This window comes from Phascolarctos cinereus, unplaced genomic scaffold (genome assembly GCF_003287225.1).
Source record: "Phascolarctos cinereus isolate Bilbo 61053 unplaced genomic scaffold, phaCin_HiC Scaffold_4;HRSCAF=312, whole genome shotgun sequence".
NCBI lineage: Eukaryota > Metazoa > Chordata > Mammalia > Diprotodontia > Phascolarctidae > Phascolarctos > Phascolarctos cinereus.
In genome coordinates, this window is record NW_027555847.1 from 698,452,450 (window position 1) to 698,469,511 (window position 17,062).

The 17,062-nt window shown below is 45.7% G+C and overlaps 1 protein-coding gene across 1 annotated transcript in view; it reads left to right on the plus strand.

Moving 5' to 3' along the window:
• ATP2A2 (ATPase sarcoplasmic/endoplasmic reticulum Ca2+ transporting 2) overlaps positions 1-17,062 on the plus strand; it is a 62,653-nt gene that overhangs the window by 13,954 nt on the left and 31,637 nt on the right. The window contains 1 exon segment of the mRNA XM_078154291.1: positions 2,123-2,261. Within this exon segment, the coding sequence (XP_078010417.1) occupies positions 2,123-2,261 (139 nt within the window).

A 17,062-nucleotide genomic window follows, 5' to 3' on the forward strand; every position in this document is an offset into this window, starting at 1 on the left:
AACAGCAACAAACGTGCCCCTTGCTAGAAAGACTCAAAAGACAAAACTGTCCCCGCCCACAAAAGCTTCTGTTCAGTCAGGGAGACTGATACATTTCTACGTGTTTGTACAAAATGAATGCACAGCTGTGTGTGGGCAAGGTACTAGCAGCTAGGAGGCTTGAGCTGGGGCTGAGTCTTACTGAGGGTGTTTTAGAGTCAGAGGAGAAGAGGGAGTCAGGAGCATTCTGGACGTAACGGACGTCAAACACCGAGGTGTGGTGGAACACAGCAAGAAGACTGATGTTGATGGACCTCAGAGGGTTGGAAGGGAAGTGACGTATGGCAGGCTTGGAAAGGCCTGTCAAAGCCAGGCCCAGGAGCAATAGGGAGTCGGTTGAGTGGGGGGCGGGGGCATTGGGCTTCTCCTTTAGGAAAATCACTTGACAGCTTGGGTTGTACTGGGGAGAGACCTGAGTCAGGGAGATCCATTAGGGTCTTGCAGGAGTTCAGGGAAGAGGGCATGGGTGTGAGGTAGAAATGACAAGATTTGGCCCCAATTTGAAATGTGGAATGGGAGCAGTGAGTATGATTTCACAGATATCTAGAACTGGGTAACCAAAGGATGGGGGTACCCCTCAACAGAAATAGGAGAATGCGTTTTGTATGTGTGGAGTTTGAGGTACCCACTAGGCATTGAATTTGAACTGTCCAACAGGCAGGTTTCGATTTGCTGGCACAGGACTACGGACTTGGAAGAGGAGACTGTGTCTCTATGTGGAGGTCTGGTAGTTACCGACAAGCGTGGAAGTGATCATTAGACCCATGGTAACTGGTCATCAAATGAGCATGGAGGGAAGAGGGCCCAATCAGCCATCAAGCATTTATTCTCAGTTTCTACTCTGTGCTAGGTACTGAGCTAGGCATAGGCTACATATTCAAATATATACAGAATAAATAGAGAATAAAGAAAACAAGGTAGTTAGGGAGGTGGGCCTCTAACAGGTAAGGGAGGGGTCAGGGAAGACTTGGTGTAGATGGTGCCTCTGCTCCATCTTAAAGGAAGAGAGGAATCCTATGGGGGCAAAGTCAGCACAAGGGTACGTGGATGGGATGTGAGGAGCAGAGAGCTCTGGCCAGCGGGAAAAACATCTAGTGAGGTTGGAAAATCAGTTTGAGTCCAGGTAGTGCAGGGCTTTAAATCTTAAACAAAGGAGGGAAATCTGCACTTAAGGAAAACCATGTTGTGGTTAGTGTGTAGGATAGGCTAGAGTGGAAATATCCCTGACAAAAATGCTTTATAAGGGGCAGCTAGCTGGTGCAGTGGATAGAGCACCAGCCCTGGATTCAGGAGGACCTGAGTTCAAATCCAGCCTCAGACACATAACACTTAATAGCTGTGTGGCCCTGGGCAAGTCACTTAACCCCATTGCCTAAAATAACAACAATAACAACACCAAAAAAAATGCTTTATAAGATTAAGCTTACTATCAGATGTGATAAAATTGGGTCATTTTATGATAAATAGAAGATGTCTGCAGCATTTCTAGGGTTTGTGGGAAGTGATATGATTTCTTGAAGGAAGGTAACTGTGTCCTTGGGCAGGTCTCTTTATGTTTTCTTCTTTATCTATATAATAATAGGGTTGAGGCAGATAATGTCTGAGGTTTCCAGCTCTCAGTTCTGTGATCTGAGGACCCTGGCTTCTGAAAATGCCTCGAGAGGGCAGAGGGTGTCCAAGCACTCCTGCTGCTCCCTCCTTTTTTCTTGTCCTCCATCTGTTTGATCAGACCATGTAGTGTAAGATCATGATAGTCTTGAATTGAATTCTGATTTTCTTCAGAATGATGTTGACATTTGTGAATTGTTTGAACCACAGAATGACCTTGACCACACAGGTTTCTGGCATTCTTCTAGACTGTAATTTTAACTGGATTTAGTGGTTCTAGATTGGATTGGCTCTTTGACCTAGAAAGGGACTTCACGAACTTGATGACAATAAGAGGTCAATAATTCATAATCTGGCTTGGCTCTGCTAATTAATGGTGGTGTTGCCATCAACAACACTTCTTAAAATGTCTTTTTTTCCTCCATTTGTTTTTAACTACTAGTTGGTAGGCATTTAACATTTTTTTTTCTTACAGGAAAGAAATGCTGAGAATGCAATTGAAGCTCTTAAGGAATATGAACCTGAAATGGGCAAAGTTTATCGACAGGACAGGAAGAGTGTCCAGCGGATCAAAGCCAAAGACATAGTTCCTGGGGATATCGTGGAAATAGCTGGTGAGTAGTTGGGTGTTTGGTTTTTTTTTTCCCAGATTGTGCATGTGAGCATCCTACTTTGTAGTGTCTTGTTGTTCTGAAGTCTGTGTGTTTATCTGTAATTACACCTAAATGAGCCCTTGCATATATGAATTATCTTATTATCACATTTTAGGAGTGGCCAGCATCAAAACAGAGCCTTGCTGTATCCTGAATTATATGTTTCAAAGTGTTTTGGCATCTTCCCCTACACATTGACTACTGAAGTTTTCTGTACAAGATTTGTTTGAATTACTGTATTTGTCTGGTTTGTGCATGCTGTTTGTGCTAGAATACCGATATTCAGGAATGGTGCTGAAATTGTTAATATTTTGTATTTGGATGTAGTGAATGTTTGAAGGCTTTGAAACTAGAGGATGTGAATTTTTTCTGTTTTCATCCTCTGTACAATGTTAAAAAAAAAAAACTTCTTGGTGTTACCCATGAGAATTAGGTTGAAGGGACCAGATGTCACTTATAAATTGTTTCTCTCATGGAAGAGCCATAAATAAATATTATCTTGGAGAATAACTCATTGACACAGCCTCTGTGCCTCCATTTCCTCATCGGTGAAATGAGAGAGTTGTACTCGGAGACCTCAGAGGGCTCTTCCGAGTCAGGATCGATGCCTCTCTGGTCCTCGTGAATGCCAGAGACCTTGGGCAGAGCATCCCAGAGGCGGCCTGCACGCTTTCTGTCATTGTGCGGATTTGTCCCTCGGTCACCTGTGTGGGCACTTTAGGTCCCTACTAAAATCCATCTGCTACAGGAAGCCTTTCCCACCTCCTCAATTCTGGTGCCTCACCTCTCGATTATTTCCTGTTTATCCTGGAGATAGCTTGCCTGTGTGTGTTCTCCGCCTTCAGATCGGAAGCTTCTTGAGGGCAGGGACTGTCTTTTGCCTCTTTTTGTGTCCTTGCTAGATGTTTATCTGTGTACCTTAGCTAAGATGAGGTAGCTCCTGCCCTTTCAGAGTGAGTTTACCATCTAATTTTGTTCTCATGATAATTTCAGCCGTCCTACTTGCTAGTGGTCTGGCTAGAGGGGAATGGTTAGCCAAGGGTCATTTCCGTTAAGTCTACTGGAATGGCAGGCAGCACAGCTCCCTCTTGTGCCGGTGAGCCTGCAGTGGGGAGGTGGCCTTTGGAAGGAAGTTGCTTTGTCCTAGGGATCAGCAAAACCTGGGACTTTATTCCTGAAGCAAGGCTTTAATATTATGACCATTAACATTGTAGCCAGTACTGGTGACTTGAGTTCCAGAGGTAGCGGAATGAACGGTGCCAGGAAGGGGAAGTGTTTTAGTCACTGTCTGAGTTAAAAATGACAACCACACATTTCTTTAGTTAGCACTGTGGTTTACAGAGCGTTCCTTCTGACATCCCCAAGATGCGGGTGGTGTATCTCTAAACTCTATTTTATAGAAGAGGAGACTAGGCACAGAGAGCTCCAGTATCTCATTGAAGGTCGCACGGCTAGTAGGTGGCCAAGCCAGGATGTGGGCCCTTTTGTTTATCTGCCCACACGCAGTATGGGGCTTCTTACCCCTCTGTGGAGGTGTGTCTATTAGCAAAGGAAATGAAAGTGCTCGTCATTGATGCTTTTGTATGAAATGTGGTGGGTGGAATGTGCGAAGTCACACTGCATAATTTAAGCGTTTGTGAATTATTCTGACTTTTTTTTAATAAGCCCCTTTTCAGCTTCCTGGCAGAATACACATCTTCTGTCAGCCGTAAGGATAAAGATATTAAGCCATTTCTAATTCCTAACCAGTCTTAGTTGGAGAGACCACTCTAACCTTGAATCAGTGAGGCGCTGCTCTTCATTTACCTCAGTAGATGGCAGTGTTCAGGATCTCTCTGGGAAAGAGATCACGGAAGAGGGCAAGGGGAAGAATAAAGTTTTGGAGGCCTCTTTTGAAGAGAGAAATAAAGGAGGGCTGGATTATTTTCAGTGGAATAAAGAAAAAATGTTCCTTAAGAAAGTGGAACTAGGAAATCTGAGCTGACTTGAAACAAGAGTGGGGAGTCACAGACTAGCAGAATTCTAGAATTTGAAAGGCTCTCGGGGTAACGTAGACCCAAAACGGTAAGCGCCTGAGCCAGCGATGAAGCTGGGGTCCTTTGAGTTCAACTTCGTGGCTCTTTACTGGGACCAGGTGAAATTCCCACCACCTCTCTAGTCGAGAGGGTCAGTCACCTTCGCTTGAAGACCTCCATGGAAGGAAAGATCACTACGCTCCAGAGCAGCCCGTTTACTTGGGGACAACCACCAGACAATATTGTTAGAACGTTCATCTTTAGGTCAGGCCCAAACTTTGCCTCTTTGCTTTCTCTCTTCCTTCCTAATTTGCCCTCTGGAGCCAGAGGGATCAAGTATAATCCCTTCCCCAGAGGACAGACAGCCTTTCAAACACTTGAAGACACCTGTATGTTCCTCCTAAAGTCTTCTTTTCTCCAGGCTAATCGTCCCGTTTCTTGAGTCCATTCTGAAATGGTATGAACTCAAGGCAGCCCTTTACCATGCTGATTGCCCTCCCCCGCAGCTTATCCATTTCCTCCTTAGAATATGGCACCCTAAATGGAACACAGACTTCACCTGTGGTCCGAGCAGGCCAGACAGTAGACCAGTTCTCCCGCTTCCTTTTTCCTTGAAACCTTGCCTCTCAGTGCAGCGTAAGATTACAGTGGTGCTCTTGGGGGCGCCATGCTGTGTGGCTGGCTTTGAGTTTATAGTTCATTAAAGCTGCTGCCTCCCCACCTTGTACTGAGAAAGTGGGGTTTTTTTGAACTGTCATATGAAGACTTGAAAATAAATAGGGATGAGTAGCATTTACTCAGTTCAGTCCAGTGGGTTCGAGCTTGTCAAATCTTTTCAAATCCTGGCTATTGTCATGCTTGTCCTAAGGGACCTTAGCATATAAAGGGAGGTAAGAGGACTTGACCAAGGGGTGTGTGTCTCAAGCGCAGGTGTGCGCGCGTGCGCGCGCGCACACACACACACACACACACACACACACACACAGAGCTAGGCTCAGAAATGGGCTGCTGCTACAGAACACGCAGTGTTTTCACATCCTTTTGTCTTTATGTTCCTTCTTAGTGCGGGGTTGAGTCACTTCATTTGTCTTGCTAATAGCAAAGTAACGAATGTCATGCCATGGAGTATGGGGTGACTCAAGTCTGGCCTTTGTTTGCCTTTTCTTTGTCCCTGGGGAGAGCCTTGCTGAGGGGGCCAGGGCTGCTAGTGGCTCATAGTGTGATTGCTGTTTTTAAAAAATCTTCTGCAGAGTAGTGGGGGGACACCAGCCTTCCATGCTGGAGTTACTACTGAATGAGGCAAGAGATAGCGGGAGGGAGATCTTGAAAAGCTGAACGTGGCACAGATGCCTGTGTGCTCTCTGCCATGATAAGTTGCGTTTGTAATACACACCCTGTGGTAGAAGGGGCAGATTGCACCAGAATATTATGTTACAGGATTAATTATGTAACACCTGTGTGTGTGTGTGTGTGTATATATGTGTGTGTGTGTGTGTGTGTGTGTGTGTATAATATATGACCAGCCCACAAATAATAAGTGCTTGTCAGCTGAATACAACAGCTTCCAAAGAGTTGAAAATTACTCTGTGGGTCTAATCAGTGACTCAGAGCCAGTGAGGTGCTTCATAAAAGAACAGGTGTGAAAGGTATCATTGGGACGATGACGTGTATTAGACTTATCCCATGGCAAGGCTGGGGGGCGACAGCTGGACAGCTCAGGTACTCCATTGGTGTTCTTGCTACTATGGAAGGCTTCCAGCATTGGGGGGGACCCCCTATGGCAGATTTCTAGAAGGGCCTGGATGAGAATCACAGGATAGATATATGTAGGCAGAAGTAGATTTCAGTCTGTGTAGTTCAAGGGAACAGTCTGTCCTTTATCCCAAGTCATCGATAAGAACATTAAACAGCCTGGGGCAAAGCCAATATCCGGGGGCATTCATTCCACTGAAGACCTAGCCAACTGAAATGGAACCACTGATGACCCCTCTCTGGGTCTGACCACTGAACCTGTCTAGAATTCACCTGATTGTATGAGGAGAGAGACAGAGAGAGAGAGAGCTCACACTTCCATCTTCTACACAATTATTATAGAGATTTATAAAGGTGTTTTTCGTGGTTTGGGTAAACCGTCTCCCTAGCATTCCATGTAACCCTTGTGTCAAAAAGGAGAGTGAGGTGATTGTGGTGTGACTCATTTTTGATGATACCCATGTTGGCCCTTTGTGATCCCGCTTGGTGTGGGTTCATTTATTTGTTTGTTTGTTTGTTTATTTATTTATTAGCTATTTCCTGGCTCTTGTCTCCAATTAGATGTTTTAGAATTTTGCTAGAGAATTGAAGTTGAGCTCGCTGACGCTGACTCTGTCCCCGTTCTGTACCATTCTTCCCCACCTCAGTCCGAGTGGCTCAGCGGTCCCTCTGGTAGTTTCTCTGCTGCCTTTGGTTCAGCTCACCCAGGCCTGCTGACTTACGAGGGTGGTGTAGGTGCTCTTAAAAAGAGCTGGATCAGCTTGGTCTCCCCAGCCAGAAGCATTAGCAACAACTCCCTCAGTGCTACAAAGTAAGGGAAGCAGGTACGGCGTCTATCCCTGACCCACATTTTATAGCCAGGATGTCATTGCAGAGTTCCATCACCTGTAACTGTTTGGTCCTGGAGAATCCCCTGGGAAGCCGTCCCCATTGCCCTCTCCCTGTCCTGAGTCTTCTTCCCCCAGTGCTGGAGGGAGATCGCCCCCAGCTTGTAGACACAGCTCCACTAACCACATGTCCTTTCCATTCTAACTGGTGCTGGCTTTTGTAGTGTTGCCTTTAACTTGCTGTGATATAGAAAGAGCTGACTTTTAGGAAAAAAAGAAATGTACTCTTCCAAGTAGGTCAGTATTTTGAATATAGTTTTCAACATACACATGTGTAGTCTTCTCCACCCCCCACTCCCCAAAGAGGTTTGAAGGATTCGGTATAGTCAAATGAAAAGATCAACTGGCGAATGCTTGAGATGAGGGTGAAAGGGGCAGCCATCCATGTGCAGCTGGCCTTTGGTGGCAGGAGTTTGTGGAATTCAGTCTCAGGTCATAGGAACTCCAAGCTGCTAGGTTTAGGGCTCTTACCTTGCCTTAGTGGGTTTCTAGCTTTCTAAATTTGTGAATTCTAGGTTGTAGGAAACAAGTCCTGAAATGAATCCCCCTTTGACTCACTTCATTCTAAAGTCTGACATAGAGATAAACATCTCTCCTGATAGACTAACCCATCCAGAACAGAAAATGGGCTATTTTGATGTTGGGGCATGTATGTGTGGGGTTGGTTTTTGTTTTTCCATGACTCTGGCCTTACCGGACTTGAGTCAAGAGGTGTGAGCATCCTGTGGAGGCATGTTTTAGATGTTTCACCCAGAACTCCCTTAGTCTTCTAGACTCGTCATGTCTTTAAAATGCTTTAAAAGCACACATGTGGTCTTACTCTGTTAATGTTTGCAAGGTAAATTCAGGTAATTATAAAAGTTGTGCTCCTCTTATTCAGGCGCCTTCTCTTGGTCATACCATCCCCTCTAGGGCTTGTCCTGGCTCTGCTTTTCACCACCAATTCCTAGAAAAAGCTGACTCTGCTTGTTGTCAGTGTTCTCTCACCTCCCACTCACTTCTCACCTCCTTGTCATCTGGTTTCCAACCTCTGAAGGCTCCCCGGGATGACTTTGATCCCCAGATTCTGGGCTTTTTTTCAGTCCTCATTCTTGACCTCACTGCAGCATCGGGCATGGTCAGCCCTCTCCTTTGCAGGTTTCCATGAGTGGCCTCTGCTCAGTTTCCTCCTTATACAGAAGAGTGAGTGCCCCAGGGCTGTGCACAGGCTCTCTTGGTGAGCTCAGCAGCTCCCTTTGGTTCAAGCATCATCCCAAAGCATCCCTGATCTGTAGAGTCCACCCCGAGGCCTGCGTCTCCATCTGGATGGGTCTTGGCTGGACACTTGAACTCGACCCCTACCTGCCTCAGACACTCCTTTCTTTGTCACGTGCCTGTTTCTCTGTTGAGGGAACCTCCGTGTGGGTCCCACTCGTGTCCCAGACCCTCGGTCATGGTGTTGCTCTTACTCTCTCCCCTCCCTCCCCCCATTGGCAGTCTCTCACCAAGGCTTGTTACTTCTGCTCCCCAGGCTCTTTGCTCACAAATCCATCTTCCTCATTCAGGCCCCCAGGATAAACTAGAGGTACTCCTGGCATTCAGAGCCTGGCACATAGGAGGCACTTAATAAATGTTTATTGACTGATGTTGTAGCCAGATTGTCCTTGCTGTGCTCTACACAGCGTTCCCTCTCCTGCCCCCAGGCCTAGAGTGCTCTCCCTTCTCACCATCTCCTCCAGGAAGTCTCTCCTGATTCCCTCACCCCACCCTCAGGGTTAGCCCCTCCTCCCACAAACAGCTTTGTGTCTACTGTGAATAAGAGTTCATTTTTTTCTGTTGGACTTGTAGAGTTGTTTCCCCGCCACCACCCAATAGAAAGTCAGCTCCTTGAGGGCAGGAAACTTGTATTTTAAGCTCTGTATCTGAGTACCTAGCACATGTAGGTGCTAATTAAGTGCTTGTTGAATGGATCAAAGTGTAACAGCTGTAAAATTTACCGAGTGGTAGGTAGGATGAAGTATTTAACTTGACAGAAGGAAAAAAGCTTGCTATATGTGTATTCAAATAAGTTCTATTTATGTCTGATTTGCTTAGAAAGTTCCCTTTAGATGAAGTAGTTTGTGTGCATTTAAAGTGTATAAAGTAGTTTAATTATCTTTGCTTTGTTGACACTCCAGCTGCAACTTAAAGGCTTTTCCTTCCCTAAGCATTGGCATAAATAGTTATCTTTTGGATCATTTCTATCAGTAGCTGGGCAGGTCAGTCGGACAGATGGCAGTATCCCTTGAAATACACTGTCTGTCACATTCTCAGTACCATGCTGAAGCATTCAAAATAACTGTATACATTCTTAAAAATATATTAACATTATGAACTGTCCAAAGAAGAGCTGAATCTTTGAGGCTGAGAGAAGGGTGTGAGGTGTTGTTTGCTGGGGAGCTCTGGCCAGTCCTGGAGATGAGAGTCTCAGATAGATGTAAGCATATTGGGAGCGCTGGTCTTTGGCTTGGCGTTTGCAAAAAGATGACCATGTAAGGAATTGATAGAATATCTCTCCCTGGGATACCTATTGAGGCATGAATTTTTTAGGCAAGATGCCAGTGATATTTGTATGTCAGAGTTGAGTGGCAAAAATAACCAAGGGGAAGGTTTCCAATTTCTATTCTAATTCCCCATATCAGGAGCCTCAAGCTTGAAGCTGTAGTGCTTCAAGATTTGCAGAGTGATTATATATAATCTAATATGATCTCACTTTAATTTGTTAGGTTTTTTCCCATGTATTCTACTTTTAATAAAGAAGAGTAATTTAATTGGACCCAGCATATTGGCAGTTAATTACAACTGTCTTTTCTAAATAAAGATAATAATGATCTTTGATTTATGTGATTCAAAGTAATAAATTGAATGAGGATCAAACTGATAAAAAGTTGCTGCCATGCTGCCTGAAGTGCAACATTTTAGAAATTGTGTATCTCTTGAGTTACCTGACTCTTAAGCAATGCTGCAGGGGTGGTGGGGCCAGAGGATTAGTTGCTGGAACATGGGCCTTTTCCACTGTTATGTACGCATTCTCACTGAACTACTTTGGAGATGCGGGCGTTGCTCTTTTGTGTCCACATCCTCCAGATTGGGAAAGAGACCATTTTGTAGTCCTTGGTTAAGAAGGATGGGGATAAGCTTAATAGCTTTTCCAATTCCCAATCAATCCGTGGCTGTGGTCTGGCCAGACTGGTAGAACCATTTGTTATGAGGCACTCGAGGACCACTCCTAATGGACTAGGTGTGCTGGAGACTCTGCTCCAGCATTCTTTCTAAGGAGAAACAGGCAAAACAGAAAGAAAAGGAGAAAAATAGCTACTGCAAAGGTGCCAAAGAAAACAGGCTGCTGGTAAAACAAGACCGTGACCAGCACACTGTTGTTTGTTGTCGAAAATTGGGGCTCTTCATGGACAAGCCTCCAGACAGACCTCTCTGCATGGCTGATAAACAGAGCAAAGACCAGACCTGATTCTGTGGGAAATGGACACATGGGGTTTTAACAGCTTTCGGGACCATCTCCTTGCATGGTAGAAGGAGGGGAAGAGGAGACGGCCCCAGAAGCTTCGTGTCGGGCACCAGGACTGCTGGTGTTTGGAGTGTGCTTCTGAGGTCGTCCTCCCTGTGACGGCCCCTGTGAGGCTGTGCTCTCTGGGGCGTTCACCACAGAACCAGGAGGCGGATGGCTAGCTGACTCTCTTTTAGACTCTGGTGCCAGTCTGTGTTTAAGATCAACATTCCTGTCTCTTAGTTTGCTGCCATACATGTAGCTGTATTCACTTTAGAAACATACCTTAGAGGGATAGCTAGATGGCGCAGGAGATAGAGCACCAGCCCTGAAATCAGGACGACCTGAGTTCAAATCCTGCCTCAGACCAAACACTTGACCACAATTGCCTTTAAAAAAAATGCCTTAGGAAAGGGATTGTAGTTTGTGATCTTCAGCACTGTTTGACCTTCAGTTTAATACCAGATGTTCAGTAGTGACATAAATTTAGGATTAATTTAGGAGGAAAAAAAAACAATTTAAAATGGTTGAGTGTCAGGAGTGAAATGTCCACTAACACCAGACAGTTGTGACAGACTGCACATTCGGCCCATATAGGAAATCGCCTTTCCCGAGCAGTTGTGTACAGCAGAAAGATGGGTCTCACAGAGGCCCCAGACAGGGTCTGCTCCTGAGCCTGTCACTAACCAGGCTGCATGATGTTAGCAAGATTGTAGAAGGCAAAAATAAACCCAGAATTCGTACTGTTGGTTTAACCATCATGCACATTTATCTGTAGTAAATCTGAGTGTATATGCAGTTGGTGGCATTCTGCTTTGACAGGAATACTGAATGCATAATAATTTATTAAGTGCCTACTGTATGCCAGGCACTGTACTGAGTACTGGGGATACAAATGCAGAAAAGATCTGTGCCCTCAAGCCTCCTATCTAAAGGAGGGGGACAGCACATACCAGGTTAGGAGAAGGAAAAGATAGGGAGCGGGGATACCAGTGAAGAGGAGGTATTGGAGTAGACCAGGGGAAGCCTTCGGGTCAAAGACATGCAAGTGGAAAGCACTCCAGTCTATTTAGTACAACCACCACTTCTTACAGCCGAAGAAATGGAGCCTGTGGGGGTTACTTGTAACCTCTGACCTGACCAGCAGTCACCAGCTTGCCAACTGGAATGTGAAATCAGGGTTTCGGTACCATGTCTAGCATTGTCCTGTGCTCCAGGGCATGGCCAGGGGGCAGGAGGGGATGCCTTGTGATTAGAAAGGAAGGGATTGGATTTACAGGGGTAGGTTTACAGAGTTTGGCCATGGGTTAAGTCATGGGGAAGACAAGTGTGCACAGGCATGAGTGTGTGTGTGTATGTTTTCAGTATAAGATAGTTATTGGGGTGAGGAGGCAGGCTTGAGCATGACCTCTGGTGTCAGGAACTGCGATATGGCAGGTGTTGCTGTCCACTCCCTTCCCAATCCTGTAGTTGTGTGGTGATTTTTTTAAACCCTGGTGTAGCACTTACTATTTAGGCAGAATAAATGTGATCTTACAGGGTTCGACCGATTGTTCTGTTTTGTCGGTCTTGCCTTTTGGAGCTTGATTCTTGTCCAATGTGTCGGTCATATCCCCAGGCTTCATGTCAGCTACCAAGTTGATAAGCTTGCCATCTTGGCCTCCCTCCAGATCATCGACAAAACCATTGAACGCAGTACCAGTCATCTGCATGTACGAGAGGTTAGCCTCCTTAGAGTGGAGGCTCTTCCAAATAAAATTCAGGGGGAGAGCACAGGCCCCTCCCAGTACTGGACTTTGAGGGTTGCCCTTTGTAGAGAGCAAGCTGGTTCAACCCAATCTGAAGAGGAGGAATCTCCCAGCAGGGAGCGGCTACTGTAGCCAAAAAGGAGAAGACTTTAGCAGGGCCGTAGTCTCCACCATTGCTCTCCAGGCCTCTGCCTCAGAAATGGCAAGGCTGTTGGACAGCTCCTCCTTTCTAGGGGGAAAAAAACCCAAGTCTTCATTTAGCTATTTAGCTCATTGTTTCTGAGGCTTTAAATGTGTATTAGCGGGCTTCTCCCTTCACTCTGCAGTGTTACAGATTGGTAATTGCATTAAAATGCTTGCCTGACAGTTAATGTTCAAATCATTTAGATGGGAAGAGAACCCTCTCATGGAATAAGCCCAAGGCAGCATGGACTTTAGTGGTAATCTTAGCTTTCGTGAGTACTTGGCGTCAATTTCACTATCCATAAAATGGGTATAATATTTAATAAAATATTTGTACAACCAACTTTTAATTAGCATAGAATTTAAGCTCTTGGGGCACACGTAGCCCAAGGGTTCTTGGCCTTTTTGTGCACACCCCGTTGGCTGGCTGGTGAAGCCTAGGGGCCCCCTGAGTAATTTTTTTTAAATGCATAAAATAAGAGACATTAGATTACAAAAGGAAACCAGTTCTATTAAAATACAACTATCAGAATACCAGAGCTAAATTCCGGGACCCCAGGTTAAGAACCCTTGATCTCTGCTCCAAATCCCTGATTTTGTAGTTGAGGAAACTGAAGGCCCTGAGGGCTCAGACTGGCCAGGAAGGCACACAAGTGTAAGGGGGAGGCACTGAGATTTGAATCCAGGATCTCTGAGTCCCAGTTTGGGGCTTTCTGCTACACCAGTGAGGAAATTCAGCCATGAGTGTGTATTAGGAGTATTTTATGAGAACACTTGGGTTTTCTTCATGTTTGCGTGACTCTTAGGTTGGGGTTCTCAGCAGAGCCTGAGATACATAGTGCGGTTCTTCACCGCTCATTAGGACTGATGAGATTTATTATTGGAACAGGTTGTGCAGGATCACATGTTGAAGCATCAGTCATGTGAATCTAATATGAGACCACCCTTCTGGGATGGAGAGGTCTTTCCATGTATGCGGGGCAAAGGAGTGGCTTGCTTTTCCTTAATCTTGGTAATTTGGCAGAAGTGTTCTTGGGTTGGTTTTTGCTCATCTTCCCAGTGGAGGCCAAATGACCTGGCATGGTTATTGTGCTTCTCTGCCTTCTGTGCAGCCAGGGGACACCTGATTAGTGGGTGCTCATTGTGGGGGTCCTTCATTGACAGTTTTAACAGTGGGCTTTTTTGTGCTGTTAAATGATGACTTTTGTTCTAAACGTGCTCTATCCTTTTGCTCTGCAAACTTCGCTGATGACCCCCTCATCTCCCCTACTCACAATTGCACTGGATGTCTGCAGCTGTCAGTCCAGCAAATGGGCATTAAGCATCTGCTGTGTATCAGACACTCTGGATCCTGGAGTGATAACGTTTAGAGCACTGTCTTTCCTTTCTATAAGCCTTCTCTTCATAAAGTATGTGCCATTATACTGTCGGGGGGGGGGCAGGGTTGCCATTAGTATGTTTTCTTCTCAGATTACAAATTCCTAGTTGTCAGGATGAATTTCACATTCTTTAATTTCTTACAGCATCTTTCATTGTGGCCTGAGGGCTTGTGGCTACATTCATTGAACACTTGTCATCCACGGAGCATAATAAGTCTCTTGCTCCAAAAGGTGAATTAATTTCTTCCATTCAGTCAGAATCCCACAATTTGAGAGTCGGAAGGGACCTCATACGATGAAACCAAATGGCTGCGAAGCCCACCCCACACCACTCTAGGCTGCCCAGCCCACTTTGGAACAGCTGATGGAGAGCAGGCTTCCTTGGCTTCCCCATCACTTGACCCTTTAGGGGCCAAGCAGTTCACGTTGAACCCTAGACCAAAGCATACCCAGTCCTCGCGTGACGTGAACTCAAGCCCCTGTAACTCTCGAGATAGTTAGGTGGCACCATAGATACAGTGGCACGCTTGGAGTCAGGAAGACCCAAGGTCAGATCCAGTCTTGGACACTTCTTAGCTGTGTGACCCTGGGCAAGTCACTTAACCTCTGCCTTAGTTTCCTCAACTCTAAAATGGGGACAACAGCACCTACCTCCTATGGTTGTTGTGGTGATCAAATGAGGTAATAACTGTAAATTGCCTGGCACATAGTAGGTGCTATATAAATGCTTGTGGTTGCCCCTGTTCTAGACACTCTCCAGTTTATCAGCATCTTAAACTGTCATGCCTAGAACACTGCACAATATTCCAGGTATGTCTGATGAGGGCAGAGTGCCAGGGGACCACGGCCTCCCTCTTCTGACGCTCTGCCCAGGCTCCAACAGGCTTTAGGCTGCTATGCCGCCCTGCTCGTTCCTCCTCAGAGTCCTTTCAAGCCCCAGGTTGGCTCTTGCACCCAGCGAGAGCTTTACATTTGTCCCTGTGGAATCTCGTCTTTAGATTCGTCCCAGTTGCTTTGGATCCTGACTTTGTCATGCAGTGTCATGCAGCTTGATGTCGTCTGCGTACCCGACCCTGGCATCCGTACGCCTTTCCCCAAGTCGTCGATTAGAATGTTAGACAGCCCGGTGCCGAGCGTGCTTCCCTAGGGCGCTCTCTTGGAAACCTCTGGCTTCATAGATAGCGAACCATTAACAGCTCTTTGAGACATGGGCCGAGATGGCTGCTGGAAGAGGAGACTGACTTCCCTCTGCCCTTGTCCCCCCAGTTCCCACATCCCTCCCATCAAAATACTGACTTGCACCAGACCACGCTATGGAGAAATCTGTTGAGGAAACTGGAGTAAGTGACTAATGCCACCCATCGCTGCACACAAGAGTAGCCAAGGGCAGTGAGAAAGGGGGCTCCCTGCGTGAGTGCAGGATGGCCGGGCAGCCTCCCCACAGAAGGTCAAAGACACACACACCCTTCAAGGAAGCCCCAGGCAGGGGCCTTGGAAGTCCTGAGGAATGGCAGCGGCGTACACAGCTGAACCGCTTCGATGGAGAGAGCCAAGGCCCAGCGGCTTTGTAAAGTCATGGACTTGGAGTTGAAATCCTTCCTTGGATACTTTCCTTACTAGTTGTATGACTGGGAAAATTGCTTAACCTTTCTCAGCCTCAGTTTCCTCATCTGTAAACTGGAGCTAACAACAGCACCTGCCTCTTTGGGTCGTTGTGAAGCTCAGAAGCCATGACACAGATGAAGTGCTTTGTCAGCCTGACACAGACCTTCACACAGGTGAAGCCCTTTGTAAGCCTTAAAGGGCCTGCTTGGTCATCTGGCTGTCGCTGTTTCCTTATAAATATGGAATGTCAGAGGACTCTGGGACTCTTGTGCTCTAACCCTCAAAGCAGCAGGGAGGCCTAATCCTGGGAGGAAGAGGGAGGTCAGCAGACTGAAAACAAGGCCAAGCAGAAGGGCAGTGGGAACAAAGCGCCAGCTCAGGAATGCCAGCTGGAGAGGAGTCTTTGAGCCTACGTCAGAAACTTGTGTCCAGCTAGAGTTTCCTCCCAGAGAAGGAGTAAGTAATTTCATAACAATTGCAAAAAGAGGCTCGATGGGAAAGCAAAAAGGACTTTCCACAGGGACTCCATGAATGCCTAGAGAGAATAAAGTAAGAGAGAAGAAATGAGATGAAAACTTGGGAGGAAAAAATTGGAAAGAGAATAAATAGCCAACAAAGTGATGGACCTTCCCCAAGTAACACTCCCTGAAAACTAAACTAGACCAAACAGAAATCAGTGACTCCATGAGACAGCAAAATGGATTCATAGAAAATGTAAGATAACTAACATCAGAAACAGCCGACCTGGAAAGCAGGTCAAGGAGAGAGATCCTTTAAGAATTGTTGAATTTCATGAAAGCCATGATAAAATAGGACAAGTATATTTTCAATTTTAAAAATAGGTTTGAATTGTCTAGGTCTCTTAGAACAGAGGGCAAAGTGAAGATAGGAAAAATCCACAGATCACTTCCTGGAAGAAATCTCAAAAGTCACTGCAGCGGTCCAGCCAAAACCCAGAGCTCTTCCTACATCAAATGGAATAGCATTGTAAACACCCGGAACGAGGCAGTTGAAGGAGCCAGAATCAGATCACCATGATCCGCCTGCCCGTACTATAAAGGAGTGATCTGGGAAGGCAGCATTCCAGAAAGCAAAAGATAACAGGCTTATGATCAACAGCATTTGATGCTGCCAAGCTGAATGTAGTCCTACAAAAAAAACCAAACCCTAACATTTTGGAATAGAGGACTTTTCGTGCATTTCTGATGAAAAGACCAGAGCTGAATAGGAACTTTTAAATATTAATGCAAGAGTCCAGAGAAACCTAAAAAGATAAGTTTATCTCAGCAGTAAAAACTGTACGCTGACATAGTGCTAACATTCTAATAGGTAGAGAAGGAATGAATATCCTTTTTGAACCTTAATGTCTTAAAAAGGAAGGGTATTGAGGGAGTTAAGGAAAATAGCTGTCCTTGGGAGTAGATTGGGTCTTCTAAGGGTTGTAAGAAGGGGGGAAAACGGTAGGGGAAAAGGAGTACACTAGTTGAGAAAAGAGGAAGGAGGTGAAACGTGCTATTTCTCAAAGTCGACGTGCTTGAGAAGTATATGCAAACACGAAAGGAGTGTAGGAGAAGAGGTGTGTTGGCCATTATGGTTGTTGCATCCCCACCGGGAAAAGGTCTTATTTTATGTGGGAGTTAATCTGCCCTTAAGTGTCTGGAGTTATGTCC